The following is a 22,467-nucleotide window of genomic DNA, read 5'->3' on the forward strand; positions in this document are numbered from 1 at the left end:
AGTGGTTTAATGGCAGTGATCTGTTATATAACCCAGTGGTTTAATGGCAGTGATTCGTTATATAACCCAGTGGTTTAATGGCAGTGATCCGTTATATAACCCAGTGGTTTAATGGCAGTGATCCATTATATAACCCAGTGGTTTATAACCCAGTGGTTTATAACCCAGTGGTTTAATGGCAGTGATATGTTATATAACCCAGTGGTTTAATGGCAGTGATCCATTATATAACCCAGTGGTTTAATGGCAGTGATCCATTATATAACCCAGTGGTTTAATGGCAGTGATCCGTTATATAACCCAGTGGTTTATAACCCAGTGGTTTAATGGCAGTGAGCCATTATATAACCCAGAGATAATGGCAGTGATCCATTATATAACCCAGTGGTTTATAACCCAGTGGTTTAATGGCAGTAATCCATTATATAACCCAGTGGTTTAATTTCAGTGGTGTGTCATCATTATGATTATGCCCAGTCATGTGTTAGAGCTTGTTATAAGGGTCAAAGGTTAACCTCCCTTTGTGTGTGTGTGGGTGTGTGTGTGTATGTACAGCTTGAACAGATGCTGGCTCGGCAGTCTGCAGCGGGGGACTCGGACCAAGAGAGTGTGTCTGCAGAGCACCTGCGGCTGCAGAGCGAGAGATCCTACAGGCTCAAACTACAGGCCTATCATGAGGGACAACACAGACAGGCTCAGCTGGTGCAGAAAATGCAGACCAAGGTACTGAAGGGAGGAGGGGGGGGGGTCAAGATATTGAAGAGAGGACACTGTGAGACTACTACTGTCCCTGCCCTGGACTTGACTTGTACAGGGAGTATTGTTCTGTTGTGTTTGATCTAGGGAGTATTGTTCTGTCCTGTAGGATCCAGGGAGTATTGTTCTGTCCTGCAGGATCCAGGGAGTATTGTTCTGTCATGTTTGTTCCAGGGAGTATTGTTGACCTGCAGGATCCAGGGAGTATTGTTCTGTCCTGTAGGATCCAGGGAGTATTGTTCTGTCTCAGAGGATCCAGGGAGTATTGTTGACCTGCAGGATCCAGGGAGTATTGTTTTGTCCTGTAGGATCCAGGAAGTATTGTTGACCTGTAGTTTTTAGAATTTTTACAAATAAAAAACAGAAATACCTTATTTACATAAGTATTCAGACCCTTTGCTATGAGACTTGAAATTGAGCTCAGGTGCATCCTGTTTCCATTGATCATCCTTGAGATGTTTCTACAACTTGATTGGAGTCCACCTGTGGTAAATTCAATTGATTGGACATGATATGGAAAGGCACACACCTGTCTATATAAGGTCCCACAGTTGACAGTGTATGTCAGAGCAAAAACCAAGCCATGAGTTCGAAGGAATTGTCTGTAGAGCTCCAAGACAGGATTGTGACGAGGCACAGATCTGGGGAAGGGTACCAAAACATTTCTGCAGCATTGAAGGTCCCCAAGAACACAGTGGCCTCCATCATTCTTAAATGGAAGAAGTTTGGAATCACCAAGACTCCTAGAGCTGGCCGCCCGGCCAAACTGAGCAATCAGGGGAGAAGGGCCACCTCAGGGAGGTGACCAAGAACCCAATGGTCACTCTGACAGAGCTCCAGAGTTCCTCTATGGAGATGGGAGAACCTTCCAGAAGAACAGCCATCTCTGCAGCACTCCACCAACCAATCAGGCCTTTATGGTAGAGTGGCCAGACGGAAGCCACTCCCCAGTAAAAGGCACATGACAGCCCGCTTGGAGTTTGCCAAAAGGCACCTAAAGACTTTCAGACAATGAGAAACAAGATTCTCTGGTCTGATGAAACCAAGATTGAACTCTTTAGCCTTAATGCCAAGCGTCACATCTGGAGGAAACCGGTCACCATCCCTACGGTGAAGCATGGTGGTGGCAGCATCATGCTGTGGGGATGTTTTTCAGCGAAAGGGACTGGGAGACTAGTCAGGATCGAGGGAAAGATGAACGGAGCAAAGTACAGAGAGATCCTTGATGAAAACCTATTCCAGAGCACTCAGGACCTCAGACTGGGGTGAAGATTCACCTTCCAACAGGACAACGACCCTAAGCGCACAGCCAAGACAACACAGGAGGGGCTTCGGGACAAGTCTCTGAATGTCCTTGAGTGGCCCAGCCAGAGCCTGGAATTGATCCCGATCTAACATCTCTGGAGAGACCTGAAAATAGCTGCTCAACAATGCTCCCCATCCAACCTGACAGAGCTTGAGAGGATCTGCAGAGAAGAATGGGAAAAACTCCCCAAATACAGGTGTGCCAAGCTTGTAGCATCATACCCAAGAAGACTAGAGACTTTAACTTGTTATGGATAGGGGGCAGTATTTTCACGGCCGGATAAAAAACGTACCGATTTAATCTGGTTATTACTCCTGCCCAGAAACTAGAATATGCATATAATTAGTAGCTTTGGATAGAAAACACTCCAAAGTTTCTAAAACGGTTTGAATGGTTTCTGTGAGTAAAACAGAACTCAAATGGCAGGCCAAAACCTGAGAAGATTCTGTACAGGAAGTACCCTGTCTGACCATTTCTTGGCCTTCTTTGTCATCTCTATCCAAAACAGAAGATCTCTGCTGTAACGTGACACTTTCTAAGGCTCCCATAGGCTCTCAGAAGGCGCCAGAACGTTGAATGATGACTTTGCAGCCCCTGCCTGAAAAACAGTAGCGCATTTGGATAGTGGTCGATCTGAGAACAATGAGACGGGCGTGCGCATGCACGTGAAGAGTCCATTTAGCATTTTCAGTCTTTGAACGAAAACAACGACTCCCGGTCAGAATATTATCGCTATTTTACAAGAAAAATCGCATAAAAATTTATTTTAAACAGCGTTTGACATGCTTCAAAGTACGGTAATGGAATATTTAGAATGTTTTTGTCACGATACTCGTCCGCGCGTCACCCTTCGTTACCCTTCGGATAGTGTCTTGAACGCACGAACAAAACGCCGCTATTTGGATATAACTATGGATTATTTGGAACCAAACCAACATTTGTTGTTGAAGTAGAAGTCCTGGGAGTGCATTCTGACGAAGAACAGCAAAGGTAATCCAATTTTTCTTATAGTAAATCTGAGTTTGGTGAGTACCAAACTTGGTGGGTGTCAAAATAGCTAGCCTGTGATGGCCAGGCTATCTACTCAGAATATTGCAAAATGTGCTTTCACCGAAAAGCTATTTTAAAATCGGACACCGCGATTGCATAAAGGAGTTCTGTATCTATAATTCTTAAAATAATTGTTATGTTTTTTGTGAACGTTTATCGTGAGTAATTTAGTAAATTCACCGGAAGTGTTCGGTGGGAATGCTAGTTCTGAACGTCACATGCTAATGTAAAAAGCTGGTTTTTGATATAAATATGAACTTGATTGAACAAAACATGCATGTATTGTATAACATAATGTCCTAGGAGTGTCATCTGATGAAGATCATCAAAGGTTAGTGCTGCATTTAGCTGTTGTTTTGTTTTTTGTGACATTATATGCTAGCTTGAAAAATGGGTGTCTGATTATTTCTGGCTGGGTACTCTCCTGACATAATGTAATGTTTTGCTTTCGTTGTAAAGCCTTTTTGAAATCGGACAGTGTGGTTAGATAAAGGAGAGTCTTGTCTTTAAAATGGTGTAAAATAGTCATATGTTTGAAAAATTGAAGTTTTCGGATTTTCGAGGAGTTTGTATTTCGCGCCACGCCCATCATTGGATATTGGAGCGGTGTTTCGCTAGCGGAACGTCTAGATGTAAGAGGTTAATAGCTGGCAAAGGTGCTTCAACAAAGTACTGAGTAAAGGGTCTGAATACTTATGTAAATATGATATTTCATTATTTTTATTTTTTTTACATTTTCAAACATTTAAAAAAAAAACTGTTTTTGATTTGTCATTATGGGGTATTGTGTGTAGATTGATGAGGGGGGGGGGAAACAATTGTATCCATTTTAGAATAAGGCTGTAACGTAAGAAAATGTGGAAAAGTCAATGGTCTGAATACTTTCTGAATGTACTGTATATCTTGTACCAGACGCTTCAGTACAAGAAGAGATGTGGTGAACTGGAAGAGCAGCTGTTGGAGAAGACCTCAGAGTCAGAGAGACTACAACTCTCAGTAAGTCTGAAGGAAACTCCATTTTAGAAGCTACTTTTGTCCCTTAGGGCCACCGTACTCACTACACTATACGTACAGTAAATATCTGCAAAACGGGCTGATGGCTGTGTTGTGTTCAGCTACAGGCCCAACTGGACTCGTCAACCCACCGTCTGCACCGTACGGAAACACAGCTTCAGGACAACAGCAGGACCATCCAGAGCAAACTGGCCATGTTGGAGGAAGAACAGAAGAGGTAGGTTCTACAGAGCAGTAGAAGGAGGTTCTAGAGCAGTAGAGGGAGGTTCTAGAGCAGTAGAGGGAGGTTCTGCAGAGCAGTAGAGGGAGGTTCTGCAGAGCAGTAGAGGGAGGTTCTGCAGAGCAGTAGAGGGAGGTTCCACAGAGCAGTAGAGGGAGGTTCCGCAGAGCAGTAGAGGGAGGTTCCACAGAGCAGTAGAGGGAGGTTCTGCAGAGCAGTAGAGGTAGGTTCTGCAGAGCAGTAGAGGGAGGTTCTGCAGAGCAGTAGTGGGAGGTTCCACAGAGCAGTAGAGGGAGGTTCCACAGAGCAGTAGAGGGAGGTTCCGCAGAGCAGTAGAGGGAGGTTCTACAGAGCAGTAGAGGGAGGTTCTGCAGAGCAGTAGAGGTAGGTTCTGCAGAGCAGTAGTGGGAGGTTCCACAGAACAGTAGAGGTAGGTTCTACAGAGCAGTAGAGGGAGGTTCCACAGAGCAGTAGAGGAAGGTTCCACAGAGCAGTAGAGGCAGGTTCTACAGAGCAGTAGAGGAAGGTTCTACAGAGCAGTAGAGGTAGGTTCCACAGAGCAGTAGAGGAAGGTTCTACAGAGCCGTAGAGGGAGGTTCCACAGAGCAGTAGAAGAAGGTTTTACAGAGCATTAGAGGGAGGTTCTACAGAGCAGTAGACGTAGGTAGAGCAAAGCAGTAGAGGAAGGTTCCACAGAGCAGGAGAGGCAGGTTCTACAGAGCAGTAGAGGTAGGTTCCACAGAGCAGTAAAATAATGTTCTACAGAGCATTAGAGGGAGGTTCTACAGAGCAGTAGAGGAAGGTTCTACAGAGCAGTAGAGGAAGGTTCTACAGAGCAGTAGAGGTAGGTTCTACAGAGCAGTAGAGGAAGGTTCTACAGAGCAGTAGAGGAAGGTTCTACAGAGCATTAGAGGAAGGTTCTACAGAGCAGTAGAGGGAGGCACTACAGAGCAGTAGAGGTAGGTTCTACAGAGCAGTAGAGGTAGGTTCTACAGAGCAGTAGAGGGAAGTTCTACAGAGCAGTAGAGGAAGGTTCTACAGAGCATTAGAGGAAGGTTCTACAGAGCAGTAGAGGGAGGCACTACAGAGCAGTAGAGGTAGGTAGAGCAGAGCAGTAGAGGAAGGTTCCACAGAGCAGTAGAGGCAGGTTCTACAGAGCAGTAGAGGGAGGTTCTACAGAGCAGTAGAGGGAGGTTCTACAGAGCAGTAGAGGGAGGTTCCACAGAGCAGTAGAGGCAGGTTCTACAGAGCGGTAGAGGAAGGTTCTACAGAGCGGTAGAGGAAGGTTTTACAGAGCGGTAGAGGAAGGTTCTACAGAGAAGTAGAGGGAGGTTCTACAGAGTAGTAGAGGATGGTTCTACAGAGCAGTAGAGGTAGGTAGAGCAGTAGAGGAAGGTTCTACAGAGCGGTAGAGGAAAGTAGAGTAGTAGAGGAAGGTTCTACAGAGCAGTAGAGGAAGGTTCTACAGAGCAGTAGAGGAAGGTTCTACAGAGCAGTAGAGGAAGGTAGAGCAGTAGAGGAAGGTTCTACAGAGCAGTAGAGGATGGTTCTACTGAGCAGTAGAGGAAGGTAGAGCAGCAGAGGAAGGTTCTACAGAGCAGTAGAGGAAGATTCTACAGAGCAGTAGAGAAAGGTTCTGCAGAGCAGTAGAGGAAGGTAGAGCAGTAGAGGAAGGTTCTACAGAGCAGTAGAGGAAGGTAGAGCAGTAGAGGGAGGTTCTACAGAGCGGTAGAGGAAGGTTCTACAGAGCAGTAGAGGTAGGTAGAGCAGAGCAGTAGAGGAAGGTTCTACAGAGCAGTAGAGGAAGGTTCTACAGAGCAGTAGAGGAAGGTTCTACAGAGCAGTAGAGGCAGGTTCTACAGAGCAGTAGAGGAAGGTTCTACAGAGCAGTAGAGGAAGGTAAAGCAGTAGAGGGCGGTTCTACAGAGCGGTAGAGGAAGGTTCTACAGAGCAGTAGAGGTAGGTAGAGCAGAGCAGTAGAGGAAGGTTCTACAGAGCAGTAGAGGTAGGTAGAGCAGAGCAGTAGAGGGAGGTTCTACAGAGCAGTAGAGGAAGGTTCTACAGAGCAGTAGAGGAAGGTTCTACAGAGCAGTAGAGGAAGGTAAAGCAGTAGAGGGAGGTTCTACAGAGCAGTAGAGGAAGGTTCTACATTTACATTTAAGTCATTTAGCAGACGCTCTTATCCAGAGCGACTTACAAATTGGTGCATTCACCTTATGATATCCAGTGGAACAACCACTTTACAATAGTGCATCTAAATCTTTTAAGGGGGGGGTAGAAGGATTACTTTATCCTATCCTAGGTATTCCTTAAAGAGGTGGGGTTTCAGGTGTCTCCGGAAGGTGGTGATTGACTCCGCTGTCCTGGCGTCGTGAGGGGAGCTTGTTCCACCATAGGGGTGCCAGAGCAGCGAACAGTTTTGACTGGGCTGAGCGGGAACTGTGCTTCCTCAGAGGTAGGGGGGCCAGCAGGCCAGCGGTGGATGAGCGCAGTGCCCTCGTTTGGGTGTAGGGACTGATCAGAGCCTGAAGGTACGGAGGTGCCGTTCCCCTCACGGCTCCGTAGGCAAGCACCATGGTCTTGTAGCGGATGCGAGCTTCAACTGGAAGCCAGTGGATAGAGCGGAGGAGTGGGGTGACGTGAGAGAACTTGGGAAGGTTGAACACCAGACGGGCTGCGGCGTTCTGGATGAGTTGTAGGGGTTTAATGGCACAGGCAGGGAGCCCAGCCAACAGCGAGTTGCAGTAATCCAGACGGGAGATGACAAGTGCCTGGATTAGGACCTGCGCCGCTTCCCGTGTGAGGCAGGGTCGTACTCTGCGAATGTTGTAGAGCATGAACCTACAGGATCGGGTCACCGCCTTGATGTTAGTGGAGAACGACAGGGTGTTGTCCAGGGTCACGCCAAGGTTCTTAGCACTCTGGGAGGAGGACACAATGGAGTTGTCAACCGTGATGGCGAGATCATGGAACGGGCAGTCCTTCCCCGGGAGGAAAAGCAGCTCCGTCTTGCCGAGGTTCAGCTTGAGGTGATGATCCGTCATCCACACTGATATGTCTGCCAGACATGCAGAGATGCGATTCGCCACCTGGTTATCAGAAGGGGGAAAGGAGAAGATTAATTGTGTGTCGTCTGCATAGCAATGATAGGAGAGACCATGTGAGGATATGACAGAGCCAAGTGACTTGGTGTATAGAGAGAATAGGAGAGGGCCTAGAACAGAGCCCTGGGGGACACCAGTGGTGAGAGCACGTGGTGCGGAGACAGATTCTCGCCACGCCACCTGGAAGGAGCGACCTGTCAGGTAGGACGCAATCCAAGCGTGGGCCGCGCCGGAGATGCCCAACTCGGAGAGGTTGGAGAGGAGGATCTGGTGGTTCACAGTATCTACTGAGCAGTAGAGGTAGGTTCTACAGAGCAGTAGAGGGAGGTTCTACAGAGCAGTAGAGGGAGGTTCTACAGAGCAGTAGAGGGAGGTTCTACAGAGCAGTAGAGGGAGGTTCTACAGAGCAGTAGAGGGAGGTTCTACAGAGCAGTAGAGGGAGGTAGAGCAGTAGAGGGAGGTAGAGCAGAGCAGTAGAGGAAGGTTCTACAGAGCAGTAGAGGAAGGTTCTACAGAGCAGTAGAGGAAGGTTCTACAGAGCAGTAGAGGAAGGTTCTACAGAGCAGTAGAGGAAGGTTCTACAGAGCAGTAGAGGAAGGTTCCACAGAGCAGTAGAGGAAGGTTCCACAGAGCAGTAGAGGAAGGTTCTGCAGAGCAAAACGTTTATGGAAATGAGTACAGTAATCCCCTTTGAACTCTGCTCCCGTTTCTCTCTCTTTCTTTTCATCGTTTAAAAAAACACCAAAGCAGCTCAGAAGTGTTTCTGAGAAATGGTTTAGAGGGAGCAGAGAGGAAGACTGACTGTTTTCCCCGTGCCCAGGCTGGGAAGAAGAGGAGGGAAGCTGGCCTAGTAGGGAGTGTGAAGCGTAGCCTGGCCTTGATACGGTAGATGCTTTTCGGCATCCAATTTGTCAAAGTTAATTAGCTCGGTCCTGTTGGCTCAGTCGTTCAGAGTACTTTATTAACGGTGTCTCACACTGAGCGGGGAGACCGGGCCCAACAACCCCAGGCACCTGACACCAGCCTTTAAACAAACAAGATTTATAGAGCCAACCAGCTCTAATTGAAATTGTTACGACAGACGCTTGGCAGCCCGCTTGCCAAGGCCCCAACGCTTTTATAGCAGCCTCAGCACGGAGCTCCGCCGTGAGGCCTAATGTAGAAGTTCTGAAGCACATCTGCGTGGAACTTTCTAGCGAGGCCTAATGTAGAGTAAGTAACCAAAGCCTCTGTTTGTAGAGTGAACCATTCTCTGCTCCAGAGGAGGCTGATGGGAAGAGCTATAGGAGGACGGGCTCATTGTAATGACTGGAATGGATTTGACGGAATGGAGTCAAACATGTGGTTTCCATTATGTTTGATGTGTTTGATATCGTTCCATGTATTCCATTCCAGCCATTACAATGAGCCCGTCCTCCTATAGCTCCTCTCACCAGCCTCCTCTGCTCTGCATAGAGCTCCAACGTGAGGCTTATTGTAAAGCTCTGCTTGAGGCCTACTGTGGTGTTAGTTACCAAGCCTGTACACTGAGCTGCTCACGTGAGACCTACTTTGAGTTCTTTTCCAAGCCTCTCCATGGAGCTCCACCGTGAGTCCTACTATACAGTAGGTAGCCAAGCCTCTCCATGGAGCTCCACCGTGAGGCCTACTATACAGTAGGTAGCCAAGCCTCTCCATGGAGCTCCACCGTGAGGCCTACTATACAGTAGGTAGCCAAGCCTCTCCATGGAGCTCCACCGTGAGGCCTACTATACAGTAGGTAGCCAAGCCTCTCCATGGAGCTCCACCGTGAGGCCTACTATACAGTGAGTAGCCAAGCCTCTCCATGGAGCTCCACCGTGAGGCCTACTATACAGTGAGTAGTCAAGCCTCTCCATGGAGCTCCACCGTGAGGTCTACTATACAGTGGGTAGCCAAGCCTCTCCATGGAGCTCCACTGTGAGGCCTACTATACAGTGAGTAGCCAAGCCTCTCCATGGAGCTCCACCGTGAGGCTTACTATACAGTGAGTAGTCAAGCCTCTCCATGGAGCTCCACCATGAGGGCTATGGTAGTTAGTTTTAAAGCCTCTGTGCAGAGCTTCGCCATGAGGCCTACTGTAGAGTGAGTAGCCAAGCCTCTCCGTGGCCCTTCGCCTTGGTTTGGCTCGCTGCACAGTGCTAACCGCTCCACTCCCCTTAGATAGCTTAAAAACATGGAGGAAACATAGATAGTTGGCCGGCTTCGCTACGACACAGCGTGAGAATGATGTAAACATTTCTGTAAATGACTCTACGAGAGAGCTCAATCTGCTAGGAATTAGGACCGGAGTTGTCATGGACTTTATTAAAGTGTCACACGTGTTCTGCTGTGTAAGTGTGGCTGGCAAGGGTGGATCACAGAAAAGGGTTTATAAGCTTGTAAATGTAGGAGTGATATAGTGGCCACGCGATTGATGGAGTTTGGGTGGGGGACAGCAAGGTTTTGGGAGGGAGGGAGGGAGGGAGGGAGGGGAACGAGAACGAGGAGGAGAAGGAGAAGTTGTGGGAAGATTAGGGGAGTCAGGTTTGCAGCTGTTAGTGGTTGGTTGAGAAGTGATGCTGCCAACTTGGCTGTCGATGGAGTACGGGTGGGGGGGGGGACAGGGTTTTAGAAGGGAGGGAATCAGGGAGGGAGAAAGAGGAGGGAGAAAGAGGAGGGAGAAAGAGGAGGGAGAAAGAGGTTGTTAGTGGCTGTTTGACAGGTGACAGCAACAACTTGGCTCTCACTACCATGTAATAAGAAAGACATGTTAAACTCTTAACTAAGTTCTGTAAATAAGTCTTTGGCCGCTGTAGCAGTAGCGATATGATGTCATAGAAAAGAGGTCCAGAACTCGCAAATAAAATAGAACTTAACTTTATTATCATCAGTCATAATGGGCGTGTTTTCGGACATCAAGCATTTGTGATTGCCGGTCATCTTTTTCATGCCATGTATTAACAAGTACTGCGTCCCAATTGACACCCTACATAGTGCAGTAATTATCCTACTCAACAGCCAGTGAAATCCCGTGGCGCGTTATTCAAATACCTTAGAAATGCTATTACTTCAATTTCTCAAACATATGACTATTTTACACCATTTTAAAGACAAGACTCTCGTTAATCTAACCACACTGTCCGATTTCAAAAAGGCTTTACAACGAAAGCAAAACATTAGATTATGTCAGCAGAGTACCCAGCCAGAAATAATCAGACACCCATTTTTCAAGCTAGCATATAATGTCACATAAACCCAAACCACAGCTAAATGCAGCACTAACCTTTGATGATCTTCATCAGATGACAACCCTAGGACATTATGTTATACAATACATGCATGTTTTGTTCAATCAAGTTCATATTTATATCAAAAACCAGCTTTTTACTTTAGCATGTGACTAGCATGTGACTAGCATTCCCACCGAACACTTCCGGTGAATTTACTAAATTACTCACGATAAACGTTCACAAAAAACATAACAATTATTTTAAGAATTATAGATACAGAACTCCTTTATGCACTCGCTATGTCCGATTTTAAAATAGCTTTTCGGTGAAAGCACATTTTGCAATATTCTGAGTAGATAGCCCGGCCATCACAGGCTAGCTATTTTGACACCCACCAAGTGTGGTACTCACCAAACTCCGATTTACTATTAGAAAAGTTTGATTACCTTTGCTGTTCTTTGTCAGAATGCACTCCCAGGACTTCTACTTCAATAACAAATGTTGGTTTGGTTCAAAATAATCCATAGTTATATCCTAATAGCGGCGTTTTGTTTGTGCGTTCAAGACACTATCCGAAAGGGTAAAGAAGGGTGACGCGCCCGACGCGTTTCGTGACCAAAAAATTCTAAATATTCCATTACCGTACTTCGAAGCATGTCAACCGCTGTTTAAAATCAATTTTTATGCCATTTTTCTCGTAAAAAAGCGATAATATTCCGACCGGGAGTCGTTGTTTTAGTTCAAAGACAGAGAAAATAAAAACATGGGGTCGCCTCGTGCACGCGCCTCAGTCTCATTGTACTCTGATCGACCACCATCCAAATGCGCTAATGTTTTTCAGCCAGGGGCTGCAAAGACATCATTCAGCTTTTTCCCGGGTTCTGAGAGCCTATGGGAGCCGTAGGAAGTGTCACGTTACAGCAAAGATCCTCAGTTTTCAATAAAGAGAGTCAAGAAGCCCAAGAAATTGTCAGACAGGCCACTTCCTGTAAGGAATCTTCTCAGGTTTTTGCCTGCCATATGAGTTCTGTTATACTCACAGACACCATTCAAACAGTTTTAGAAACTTTAGGGTGTTTTCTATCCAAAGCCAATAATTATATGCATATTCTAGTTTCTGGGCAGTAGTAATAACCAGATTAAATCGGGTACATTTTTTATCCGGCCGTGTAAATACTGCCCCCTATCCCTAACAGGTTTTAAGATCGGAACCGTACAGGGGCCTTGGTCAAATGTAGTGCACTATTTTTACGGAATAGGGTTTCATTTTTGAACGTAGACGTAGAGGTCATGTGTTCCTGTGTTACCCCAGGTGTGCCGGTCTCAGTCAGGTAAACGCCTTGCTCAGAGAACAGCTGGAACAGGCTAGCTCAGCCAACCGGAGCCTGACGGAGAGCCTACGCAGAGCCAGTGAAGACTTGGAGCAGAAAGATGCTCGGCTACGCAAAGAACAGGAGGTAAGAAGGGGAGAACCCTGTATCCCATTCACTCTAGAGGACCCTATCAGCCAGGGGCGTAACTTGCATTTTTGTCTCCGTCCCCCCCCCCACACAGTCTTCCTCATTGAATTGTGATACAAAATGAGGCTGTTTGAAATGTTTATACGACTGGATAAATAAAGAAATATTAAATGATGTCGTCCCCCCCCCTCCACCTCTAAAACCAAAGTTACGTCCCTGCTATCAGCCACTAGATAATCAGGGAGAATAGTGGAGATGAGCTGTCAGAAGGGCAGACTACATCCTTTGGGTTGACTGGGGAAAACAGGAAGAAGGACAGAAAAAAAACGACATTCCGGTTGTTATCCCTCTCTGTAGTCTCTGTAGACTCTGTAGTCTCTGTAGTCTCTGTAGACTCTGTAGACTCTGTAGTCTCTGTAGTCTCTGTAGTCTCTATAGTCTCTGTAGTCTCTGTAGTCTCTATAGTCTCTATAGTCTCTGTAGTCTCTGTAGACTATGTAGTCTCTGTAGTCTCTGTAGACTCTGTAGTCTCTATAGTCTTTGTAGACTCTTTAGTCTCTATAGACTCTGTAGTCTCTGTAGTCTCTGTAGTCTCTGTAGACTGTAGACTCTGTAGTCTCTATAGTCTCTGTAGTCTCTATAGTCTCTGTAGTCTCTGCAGTCTCTATAGACTATAGTCTCTGTAGTCTCTGCAGTCTCTGTAGTCTCTGTAGTCTCTGTAGACTAGTCTCTGTAGTTTCTATAGGCGCTGTAGTCTCTGTAGTCTCCGAAGTCTCTATAGACTCTAGTCTCTGTAGTCTCCGTAGAGTCTGTAGTCTCTGTAGTCTCTGTAGACTGTAGACTCTGTAGTCTCTATAGTCTCTGTAGTCTCTATAGTCTCTGTAGTCTCTGCAGTCTCTATAGACTATAGTCTCTGTAGTCTCTGCAGTCTCTGTAGTCTCTGTAGTCTCTGTAGACTAGTCTCTGTAGTTTCTATAGGCGCTGTAGTCTCTGTAGTCTCCGAAGTCTCTATAGACTCTAGTCTCTGTAGTCTCCGTAGAGTCTGTAGTCTCTGTAGTCTCCGTAGAGTCTGTAGTCTCTGTAGTCTCCGTAGAGTCTGTAGTCTCTGTAGAGTCTGTAGTCTCTGTAGTCTCTGTAGACTCTGTAGTCTCTGTAGACTCTGTAGACTCTGTAGTCTCTGTAGTCTCTGTAGTCTCTGTAGACTCTGTAGTCTCTCTAGTCTCTATAGTCTCTATAGTCTCTGTAGACTGTAGCCTCTGTAGTCTGTAGACACTGTAGATTCTCACGTTGAGCAACTTTCTTTCCCATGTGGTGGGAATTTCATTCAGAACCCTGTTTTGTCAATTAATCCTCCTTCTTTGTTCGTTTCTTTGTTATGATTTTCAAGCTGTTGTTTCCTGTGAAAACATTCCAAAGGCTGAACAATAAGAAAGACATTCTGGCCAGCTCTAGGAGCTCACGCTGCAAACAGTCTGTTCAATGTCATACAGGGGGTGGTTATGTTTGTCCTGTTTCACTACATGTACAAGTGGGTAATAACCTGTAGAAGTGTGAGGTATGAAATGGAAATGTGTTTTTATTTTTTTATTACATATCCCAACATCCCCTGAGACACTTTTGGAGAGTGAGGTCACGGCCAGGGATCAGACATTATTGACAGCGACCCGGGTTAGGTGCCTTGCTAAAGGGTACAGCAGCAGATTTTTCACCTAGTCGGCTCGGGGATTCAAACCAGCGACCTTTTTAAGGTTACTGTCCCGACGCTCTTAACTGCTAGGCTATCTGATACATGGGGAAGAATATACCCAGCAAACCAAAATTGGTTCTGTGAATGTTCCCGGAACATTCGTTAGGTCGCGACAAAAAAACGATCCATTCATGCTGACGTTACAAGAACGTTCCCAAAACGTGTTTCGTCTGTTCTTTAAAAGGTTCACAGAATGTTTCTGTAGGTTGTGAGAAAATTGTGGGGATATGACAAGGGATAGGTTTCCAAAACACTAAAACTGTCCAGTTGTGCTAACAATCAGATAATGTTCGTATCAGGTTGCAAAAAAAAAAATAAGCTTTTGATGTTGCAATAATGTTGACAGAACATCCTTTCTGAGTTCTTTAAAGGTTCCCAGAATATTTAATTAGGGTGTGGCTACATTACAATGTTCCCCACAATTTCCAAATAACTCAGTTTTTATTATGTTCATAGCATATTTATTTTAAATGTAACATAATATTCTATTAATGTTGTCGTTGGAGGGCCTCAGAACATTTCAAGATCATTTGGAAAATGTTATATTTAAGTTTGACCTAATATTACCACAACATTCTCAGCATACAAATATGTATCTCCTTAAAGCAGAATGGAATACAGACCCATTATGTTTCTCTTCAGATTTAATGGCAATTCATATTTCAGGACTGTAGGATCACAACTAGGGAATATAGATAAAGAGCATTTTTAATTTAATTCATAGGACATTTGAATAGCATTTAATCATACTGACACAACCATATATGTTAACAATCTGCATATTATTTAACTCATAGGACGTTTGGAGCAGTATTTAATCATACATACAACAATATTTTACACTTATGTGTTGACAAACTGGTTTGGAACCTGCAATGTTTGGTAACCAAAGCCTGGTGTTTCAGTACAGCAGTACGGTCGCCGTGGCAGTACGGTCGCCGTGGCAGTACGGTCGCCGTGGCAGTACGGTCCATCAGGAATTCCATGGTTCCTTTTTAACCTTTTTTACGTTTTTTAACCTTTAAAAAAAAAAAATGTTTTGTAAATTCTGGATTTCTGACTGGATTTAAAAAATCTGGATGAAATAAAGACATCCCCTCTTTTAGTAGATTATATCTGAACCTCAATTTCACCGTTAAAAAATAAATACAATTAAGAAACATTGTTTAAAGAATATGTGGGATTGAATCTGCGCTCCTCAGCTCAGCAACCCTCTGCATTAGCAGAGATATCGAGACGAGATAGAGAGATAGATAGATAGATTAGATAAGATATCAGGGGATATCTGTAGTGTTGAGAGGGTTTATCAGTCTAATAGGGCCAATCAGGGCACTGAACACAAGTTATTGACAATGTTCCTTCATATGCTGTGTACACCCCTCATAGCCTGGTTCCTCTCTAGGTTTCTTCCTAGGTTTTGGCCTTTCTAGGGAGTTTTTCCTAGCCATCCCTCATAGCCTGGTTCCTCTCTAGGTTTCTTCCTAGGTTCTGGCCTTCCTAGGGAGTTTTTCCTAGCCACCGTGCTTCTACACCTGCATTACTTGCTGTTTGGGGTTTTAGGCTGGGTTTTTGTACAGCACTTTGACATATCAGCTGATGTAAGAAGGGCTTTATAAATAAATTGGATTTGATATTTTAGAATTGTCTTTCTTTATCACATGTTGAAAGTCTTATGAAATGTGATTTTAGTTGGATAGAGACTGTAAATAATTTGTTGTTGTTGAGTGTTCATATGCTTCATAAATACAGACTCAGAACATTCAAACTGAATGAGAAAACAATTTGACTTTTTCTCAATTTCAATCAAAACACACATGAATGCAGCAACACCCGTTCTGAAACACTATAATACATAATAAACTCAGCAAAAAAAGAAATGTCCTCTCCACTGTCAACTGAGTTTATTTTCAGCAAACTTAACATGTGTAAATATTTGTATGAACATAAGATTCAACAACTGAGACATAAACTGAACAAGTTCCACAGACATGTGACTAACAGAAATGTAATAATGTGTACCTGAACAAAGGGGGGGTCAAAATCAAAAGTAACAGTCAGTATCTGGTGTGGCCACCTGCTGCATTAAGTACAGCAGTGCATCTCCTCATGGACTGCACCAGATTTGCCAGTTCTTGCTGTGAGATGTTACCCCACTCTTCCACCAAGGCACGCTCCACGGACATTTCTGAGGGGAATGGCCCTAGTCCACACCTTCCGATCCAACAGGTCCCAGACGTGCTCAATGGGATTGAGATCCGGGCTCTTCGCTGGCCATGGCAGAACACTGACATTCCTGTCTTGCAGGAAATCACGCACAGAACGAGCAGTATGGCTGGTGGCATTGTCATGGTGGAGGGTCAAGTCAGGATGAGCCTGCAGGAAGGGTACCACATGAGGGAGGAGGATGTCTTCCCTGTAACGCACAGCGTTGAGATTGCCTGCAATGACAAGCTCAGTCCGATGATGCTGTGACACACCGCCCCAGACCATGACGGACCCTCCACCTCCAAATCGTTCCCGCTCCAGAGTATAGGCCTCGGTGTAACGCTCATTCCTTAGACGATAAACACAAATCCGACCATCACCCCTTGTGAGACAAAACCGGGACTCGTCAGTGAAGAGCACTTTCTGCCAGTCCTGTCTGGTCCAGCGACGGTGGGTTTGTGCCCATAGGTGAAGTTGTCGCCGGTGATGTCTGGTGAGGACCTGCCTTACAACAGGCCTACAAGCCCTCAGTTCAGCCTCTCTCAGCCTATTGCGGACAGTCTGAGCACTGATGGAGGGATTGTGCGTTCCTGGTGTAACTCGGGCAGTTGTTTTTTCCATCCTGTATCTGTCCCGCAGGTGTGATGGGCAGATGTACCGATCCTGTGCAGGTGTTGTTACACGTGGTCTGCCACTGCGAGGACAATTAGCTGTCCGTCCTGTCTCCCTGTAGCGCTGTCTTAGGCATCTCACATTCCGGACATTGCAATTTATTGCCCTGACCACATCTGCAGTCCTCATGCCTCCTTGCAGCATGCCTAAGGCACGTTCACGAAGATGAGCAGGGACCCTGGGCATCTTTCTTTTGGGGTTTTTCAGAGTCAGTAGAAAGGCCTCTTCAGTGTCCCAAGTCTTCATAACTATGACCTTAATTGCCTACCATCTGTAAGCTGTTAGTGTCTTAACGACCGTTCCACAGGTGCATGTTCATTAATTGTTTATGGTTCATTGAACAAATATGGGGAAACAGTGTATAAACCCTTTACAATGAAGATCTGTGAAGTTATTTGGATTTTTACGAATTATCTTTGAAAGACAGGGTCCTGAAAAAGAGACGTTTCTTTTTTTGCTGGGTTTACATATACCAAAATAAATTCAGGTTCAACGCAATAATCCTTTATTGATTTAAAGTCCAATACAGCCATTTTTATCTCAAAATAAAATTATTTCTGTGTGGCAATGAAGTACCTTAAAATTGTCAACAACAACAAAAAGCAACACAGCAAAGAGCAAAATCTTCAAAATACAGTGGTACAAGTACACAGCACATGAAGAGGATGGGAACATTTGAATAACTCAGAAATATATTTTGTTATTTTTTTAATATTGTGTCATGATTGACCATCTGAAAAAAAAAAAAAAACACAAGACTTCCGCAGTCCTTTTGTGGAGCAGAGGGTTAATGATCTGGCTGCAGAGCCAAAGGTTGTTGGTTCAATCCCACATACAGTACTTTATAACCATGTTTTTTTTTCACGGTGAAATTGAGAGGATGTCTTTATTTCATCCAGATTTATAAATCGAGTCACAAATGCAGCATTTAGAAAAGGTAACATTCTGTAAAAACTGTTGAACAATTTTTTTTTTAAAACACCCCCATTAACATTCCTACTTTGAGACGCTTGACGTGGTGCCCTCTGTCTTATTTTTCATGATCTGAAAAACAAAAGTGATACTCGATCAGCACTTACCTTGTAAATACGGACCCTGAAGTACACAGCATATAAAGAGGATGGGTGAAGGGAAGGTGAATAACCCAGTTACCAGTATTTCCCAGGGGGGTTAGTTATGTCTGAGAAGGTTAAAAAGGAACCATGGAATTCCTGATTGACCGTACTGCCGCGGCGACCGTACTGCCGCGGCGACCGGACTGCCACGGCGATAAGAGAGCTTCCCTGGTGTTGCAGAGGATGAAACACCAGGCTTTGGATACCAGACATTGCAGCTTCCAAACTCCACAGATTTTGCAGATTGTCAACGTTTAAAGTGTACGGTTGTGTTTGTATGAATAAATGCTGTTCAAATGTCCTATGAATTAAATTATGATTAATTTAATTTGTAACGCGCTTTTCTCACACCCAAGGCGCTGAAGAATATTTAAAAAAATGTAATACAAATAATAATAATAAAAAATGCAAAACACAGAATACAAACAACAATCAAAGGTACATCCAGGTGTCATCAGATCTGGAGGACAGGAGAACAGAATTAACAAAAGGTCCTTTTAAAGATTTTCAGAATAGATCAGTCTTTAACTGTGTTTTAAAGGAGGACAGAGACTCTGCAGCCCTGATAGTGTCTGGAAGTGGCAGGTTGGAGATGGATTCAGTAAGCTGGGCTGTATTTCTAGTTTTCAGACTCCTAAATTAAAAGGAGCATGTCTTGGGCCGAGTAGCTAGAGGAATAGCTAGAGTAAAAGGGGATGAGTTTAAGGTCGGACAGCCCCTGACACATTTGGTGAGATCCACGCCTGTGGTACAGACCAGGGACATTGTTTGGCAATTTTTTTGTTTTTTGTGGGTGGCAAAGTCAACGTTCTGTTGGAGTCCAAAGTTGTCCAGGACATCAGCCAGGCCGGTAGAGAGACTGCAGTCAGTGGAGTTGACGTGTATGTTGAAATCACCAAACACTAGCATAGCAGGGCTGAAGGTGCTCAGGAGTTTAACAAGAATGTCAGAGTCGAGTGTTTAGGAGGCCGATAAATCAGTACAGCCAGTACTGATGCAGAGCCAGTGATTTTTGAAAGCCATGCCAAGATAAGACAGCTGGTACTGGACTACACTTCACAGTGCAGTCAGTACTGCAGATTACAGCCAATCTGCCAACCCGTCCGGATGTGTGAGAACAGTCCAGGTAGGTCCAGGTAGGTCCACGTAGGTGTAGCTAGATGGAGTACATTGGTTGACAGTCCAGGTAGGTCTAGGTAGGTCCAGGTAGGTCTAGGTAGGTCCAGGTAGGTCTAGGTAGGTCCAGGTAGGTCTAGGTAGGTCCAGGTAGGTCTAGGTAGGTCCAGGTAGGTGTAACTAGATGGACTACATTGGTTGGGAGATATATACTCGTTGGGCTGATGCCAAGTGTCATTGAGGCAGAGAAAGTCTAGACCTCTATCAGTGAGGATGTTGTTCAGTATTAAATGTCCTGTGAGTCTTTTCCTTGTAATAGTCCTACGATACAGTCCTCAAATGCAGATTTCCAATATTATGCTTTAAGCAGCTACTGATGTACATGCTGTAAATGTTGTGGTAACGACTGAACAGCTTTTTATTCTATAAGAACGTTTGCCACAACCGAACGAATGTTCTGGGAACTTTAACAGGACCAATGTTGGTTTGCTGGGAAAAACATTACTGGTACGTTGTGTTATGATATTCTCTGGGAACCTAATGAGAACGTTTGGGGAACGTTCTGTGGTGGCTGTTATAGATGTTGTGCATAATATTTTAGTGAACGTTAGGAGAACATTCCAAAGATATTTCATTCAAGACATAAAAATAATTAATTATCCTAGTGTTAGATAAAACCCTAGAACTAAATGGGAATCTGAGCTAATGTTCTGGGAATGTTCCCGGTTTGCTAGGTAGTTTATGTGTTACTGTACTGTGTGTGTGTGTGTGTGTGTGTGTGTGTGTGTGTGTGTGTGTGTGTGTGTGTGTGTGTGTGTGTGTGTGTGTGTGTGTGTGTGTGTGTGTGTGTGTGTGTGTGTGTGTGTGTGACAGAGAGAGACATGGCTGGAAAATCACCATTGGAGTGACAACATGAATCTATAGCTATAGTAGTCTCAAGGTGAGACAGCTCCCATCTTCCTCCTGTCTCCCTCACATGACCTGTCTCCCTCCTGTCTCCCTCACATGACCTGTCTCCCTCCCATCTCCCTCCCATCTTCCTCCTGTCTCCCTCACATGACCTGTCTCCTTCCTGTCTCCCTCACATGACCTGTCTCCTTCCTGTCTCCCTCCCGTCTCCCTCCTGTCTCCCTCCTGTCTCCCTCACATGACCTGTCTCCCTCCCGTCTCCCTCCTGTCTCCCTCCCATGACCTGTCTCCTTCCTGTCTCCCTCCCGTCTCCCTCCTGTCTCCCTCCTGTCTCCCTCCCGTCTCCCTCCTGTCTCCCTCACATGACCTGTCTCCCTCCCGTCTCCCTCCTGTCTCCCTCACATGACCTGTCTCCTTCCTGTCTCCCTCACATGACCTGTCTCCTTCCTGTCTCCCTCCCGTCTCCCTCCTGTCTCCCTCCTGTCTCCCTCCCGTCTCCCTCCCGTCTCCCTCCTGTCTCCCTCCTGTCTCCCTCCTGTCTCCCTCCCATGACCTGTCTCCCTCCCGTCTCCCTCCTGTCTCCCTCCTGTCTCCCACCTGTCTCCCTCCTGTCTCCCTCCCATGACCTGTCTCCCTCCCGTCTCCCTCCTGTCTCCCTCCCGTCTCCCTCCTGTCTCCCTCCTGTCTCCCTCCCATGACCTGTCTCCCTCCCGTCTCCCTCCTGTCTCCCTTGCTCCCACCTGTCTCCCTCCTGTCTCCCTCCCATGACCTGTCTCCCTCCCGTCTCCCTCCTGTCTCCCTCCCGTCTCCCTCCTGTCTCCCTCCCATGACCTGTCTCCCTCCTGTCTCCCTCCTGTCTCCCTCCCATCTCCCTCCCATCTTCCTCCTGTCTCCCTCCTGTCTCCCTCCCATGACTTGTCTCCCTCCCGTCTCCCTCATGTCTCCCTCCTGTCTCCCTCCTGCCTCCCTCCCCAGACGTGTGCCTTCCGGGTGGGTCGTGAGCAGGCCCGTGTGAGGGCCCTGTGGCGCCAGGCAGCCTCCCTACGGAGCACCTTCACCCAGCTCAGGACCTTTGCTGACAGGTGAGTGTGGCGACTTTGTCAGACCCCATCCAGGAACCTGACAGGAACCCTTGACACCCCCCCCCTTAGAACCCCCTCAAAGCCCCCGTCCAGGAACCATCCAAACATTCACCAGAAACCCTTCGAGACCCCTCCAGTTTCCCTCCAGCTACCCTGGGTTCCCTGTGTCTCCTCTCCCCTCACCCCCAGTCCATACCGCCATCCAGACTCCCACCAGAACCTGGGGGATCACACAAGTAACCGTCCAGTCCTCCACTCTCTGAACCCCATGAACCACTCCATCCATCCCTGCCTAGGAAGCACCAGCTAGGTGCTTCCTCACTGGGGTACGGATAGCTCTGGGTGCCCCTGGTCTGTTGACTGAGGCATCCATCAGGATAAATAAAGCTAAACGCAGCTGAAGTTGAACACTTGGCTTAAGTCATGTATATACTCAAAACACCAACAACGGGGTGAATTGTTGAGTGATTAGCTAAAGCGTAAACTACTCAGCCTGCGGACGAAAATACCTCGTGTTGGAGGCTCGGAGTCAAACGTGAGACCGTCCCAGTTCAAAGTGAGCTGCAGACTTTTGGAGCTTAAGTGTTACAGGCAGAATCCATCTTGTCCTCAATAGGATACAACAAACCCTTTTTCCTAATGAAAAACCAATGGGTCACAACTTCAAAACTAAAGACTTTGGGTCTGTTTTCTGTTTTCTTGCAAACAATACTTACCAGTTATGTCGTGTTACACCTGGATGATTCCCAATGGTTACCATGTTCCTGTCTGTCTGTCTGACACGTTAACCATGTTCCTGTCTGTCTGTCTGTCTGACACGTTAACCATGTTCCTGTCCGTCTGTCTGTCTGACACGCTAACCATGTGTCTGTCTGTCTGTCTGTCTGTCTGTCTGTCTGTCTGTCTGTCTGTCTGTCTGTCTGTCTGTCTGTCTGTCACGTTAACCATGTTCCTGTCTGTCTGTCTGTCTGTCTGTCTGTCTGTCTGTCTGTCTGTCTGTCTGTCTGTCTGTCTGTCTGTCTGTCTGTCTGTCTGACACGTTAACCATGTTCCTGTCTGTCTGTCTGTCTGTCTGTCTGTCTGTCTGTCTGTCTGTCTGTCTGTCTGTCTGTCTGTCTGACACGCTAACCATGTTCCTGTCTGTCTGTCTGTCTGTCTGTCTGTCTGTCTGTCTGTCTGTCTGTCTGTCTGTCTGTCTGTCTGTCTGTCTGACACGTTAACCATGTTCCTGTCTGTCTGTCTGTCTGTCTGTCTGTCTGTCTGTCTGTCTGTCTGTCTGTCTGTCTGTCTGTCTGTCTGTCACGTTAACCATGTTCCTGTCTGTCTGTCTGTCTGTCTGTCTGTCTGTCTGTCTGTCTGTCTGTCTGTCTGACACGTTAACCATGTTCCTGTCTGTCTGTCTGTCTGTCTGTCTGTCTGTCTGTCTGTCTGTCTGTCTGTCTGTCTGTCTGTCTGACACGTTAACCATGTTCCTGTCTGTC

The 22,467-nt window shown here is 46.0% G+C and overlaps 1 protein-coding gene across 1 annotated transcript in view; it reads left to right on the plus strand.

The window, feature by feature from the left end:
- Positions 1-550: 550 nt before the first annotated feature.
- The window catches only part of crocc2 (ciliary rootlet coiled-coil, rootletin family member 2), a 151,012-nt gene continuing 129,095 nt past the window's right edge, over positions 551-22,467 (plus strand). The window contains exons 1-5 of the mRNA XM_045697461.1: positions 551-723; positions 4,025-4,108; positions 4,228-4,343; positions 11,993-12,137; positions 20,880-20,986. Coding sequence (XP_045553417.1) covers positions 565-723; positions 4,025-4,108; positions 4,228-4,343; positions 11,993-12,137; positions 20,880-20,986 — 611 coding nt within the window. The 5' untranslated portion in view covers positions 551-564. The remainder of the gene's footprint in view (positions 724-4,024; positions 4,109-4,227; positions 4,344-11,992; positions 12,138-20,879; positions 20,987-22,467) is intronic.

Source organism: Salmo salar, chromosome ssa16, assembly GCF_905237065.1.
Source record: "Salmo salar chromosome ssa16, Ssal_v3.1, whole genome shotgun sequence".
NCBI classification, from domain to species: domain Eukaryota; kingdom Metazoa; phylum Chordata; class Actinopteri; order Salmoniformes; family Salmonidae; genus Salmo; species Salmo salar.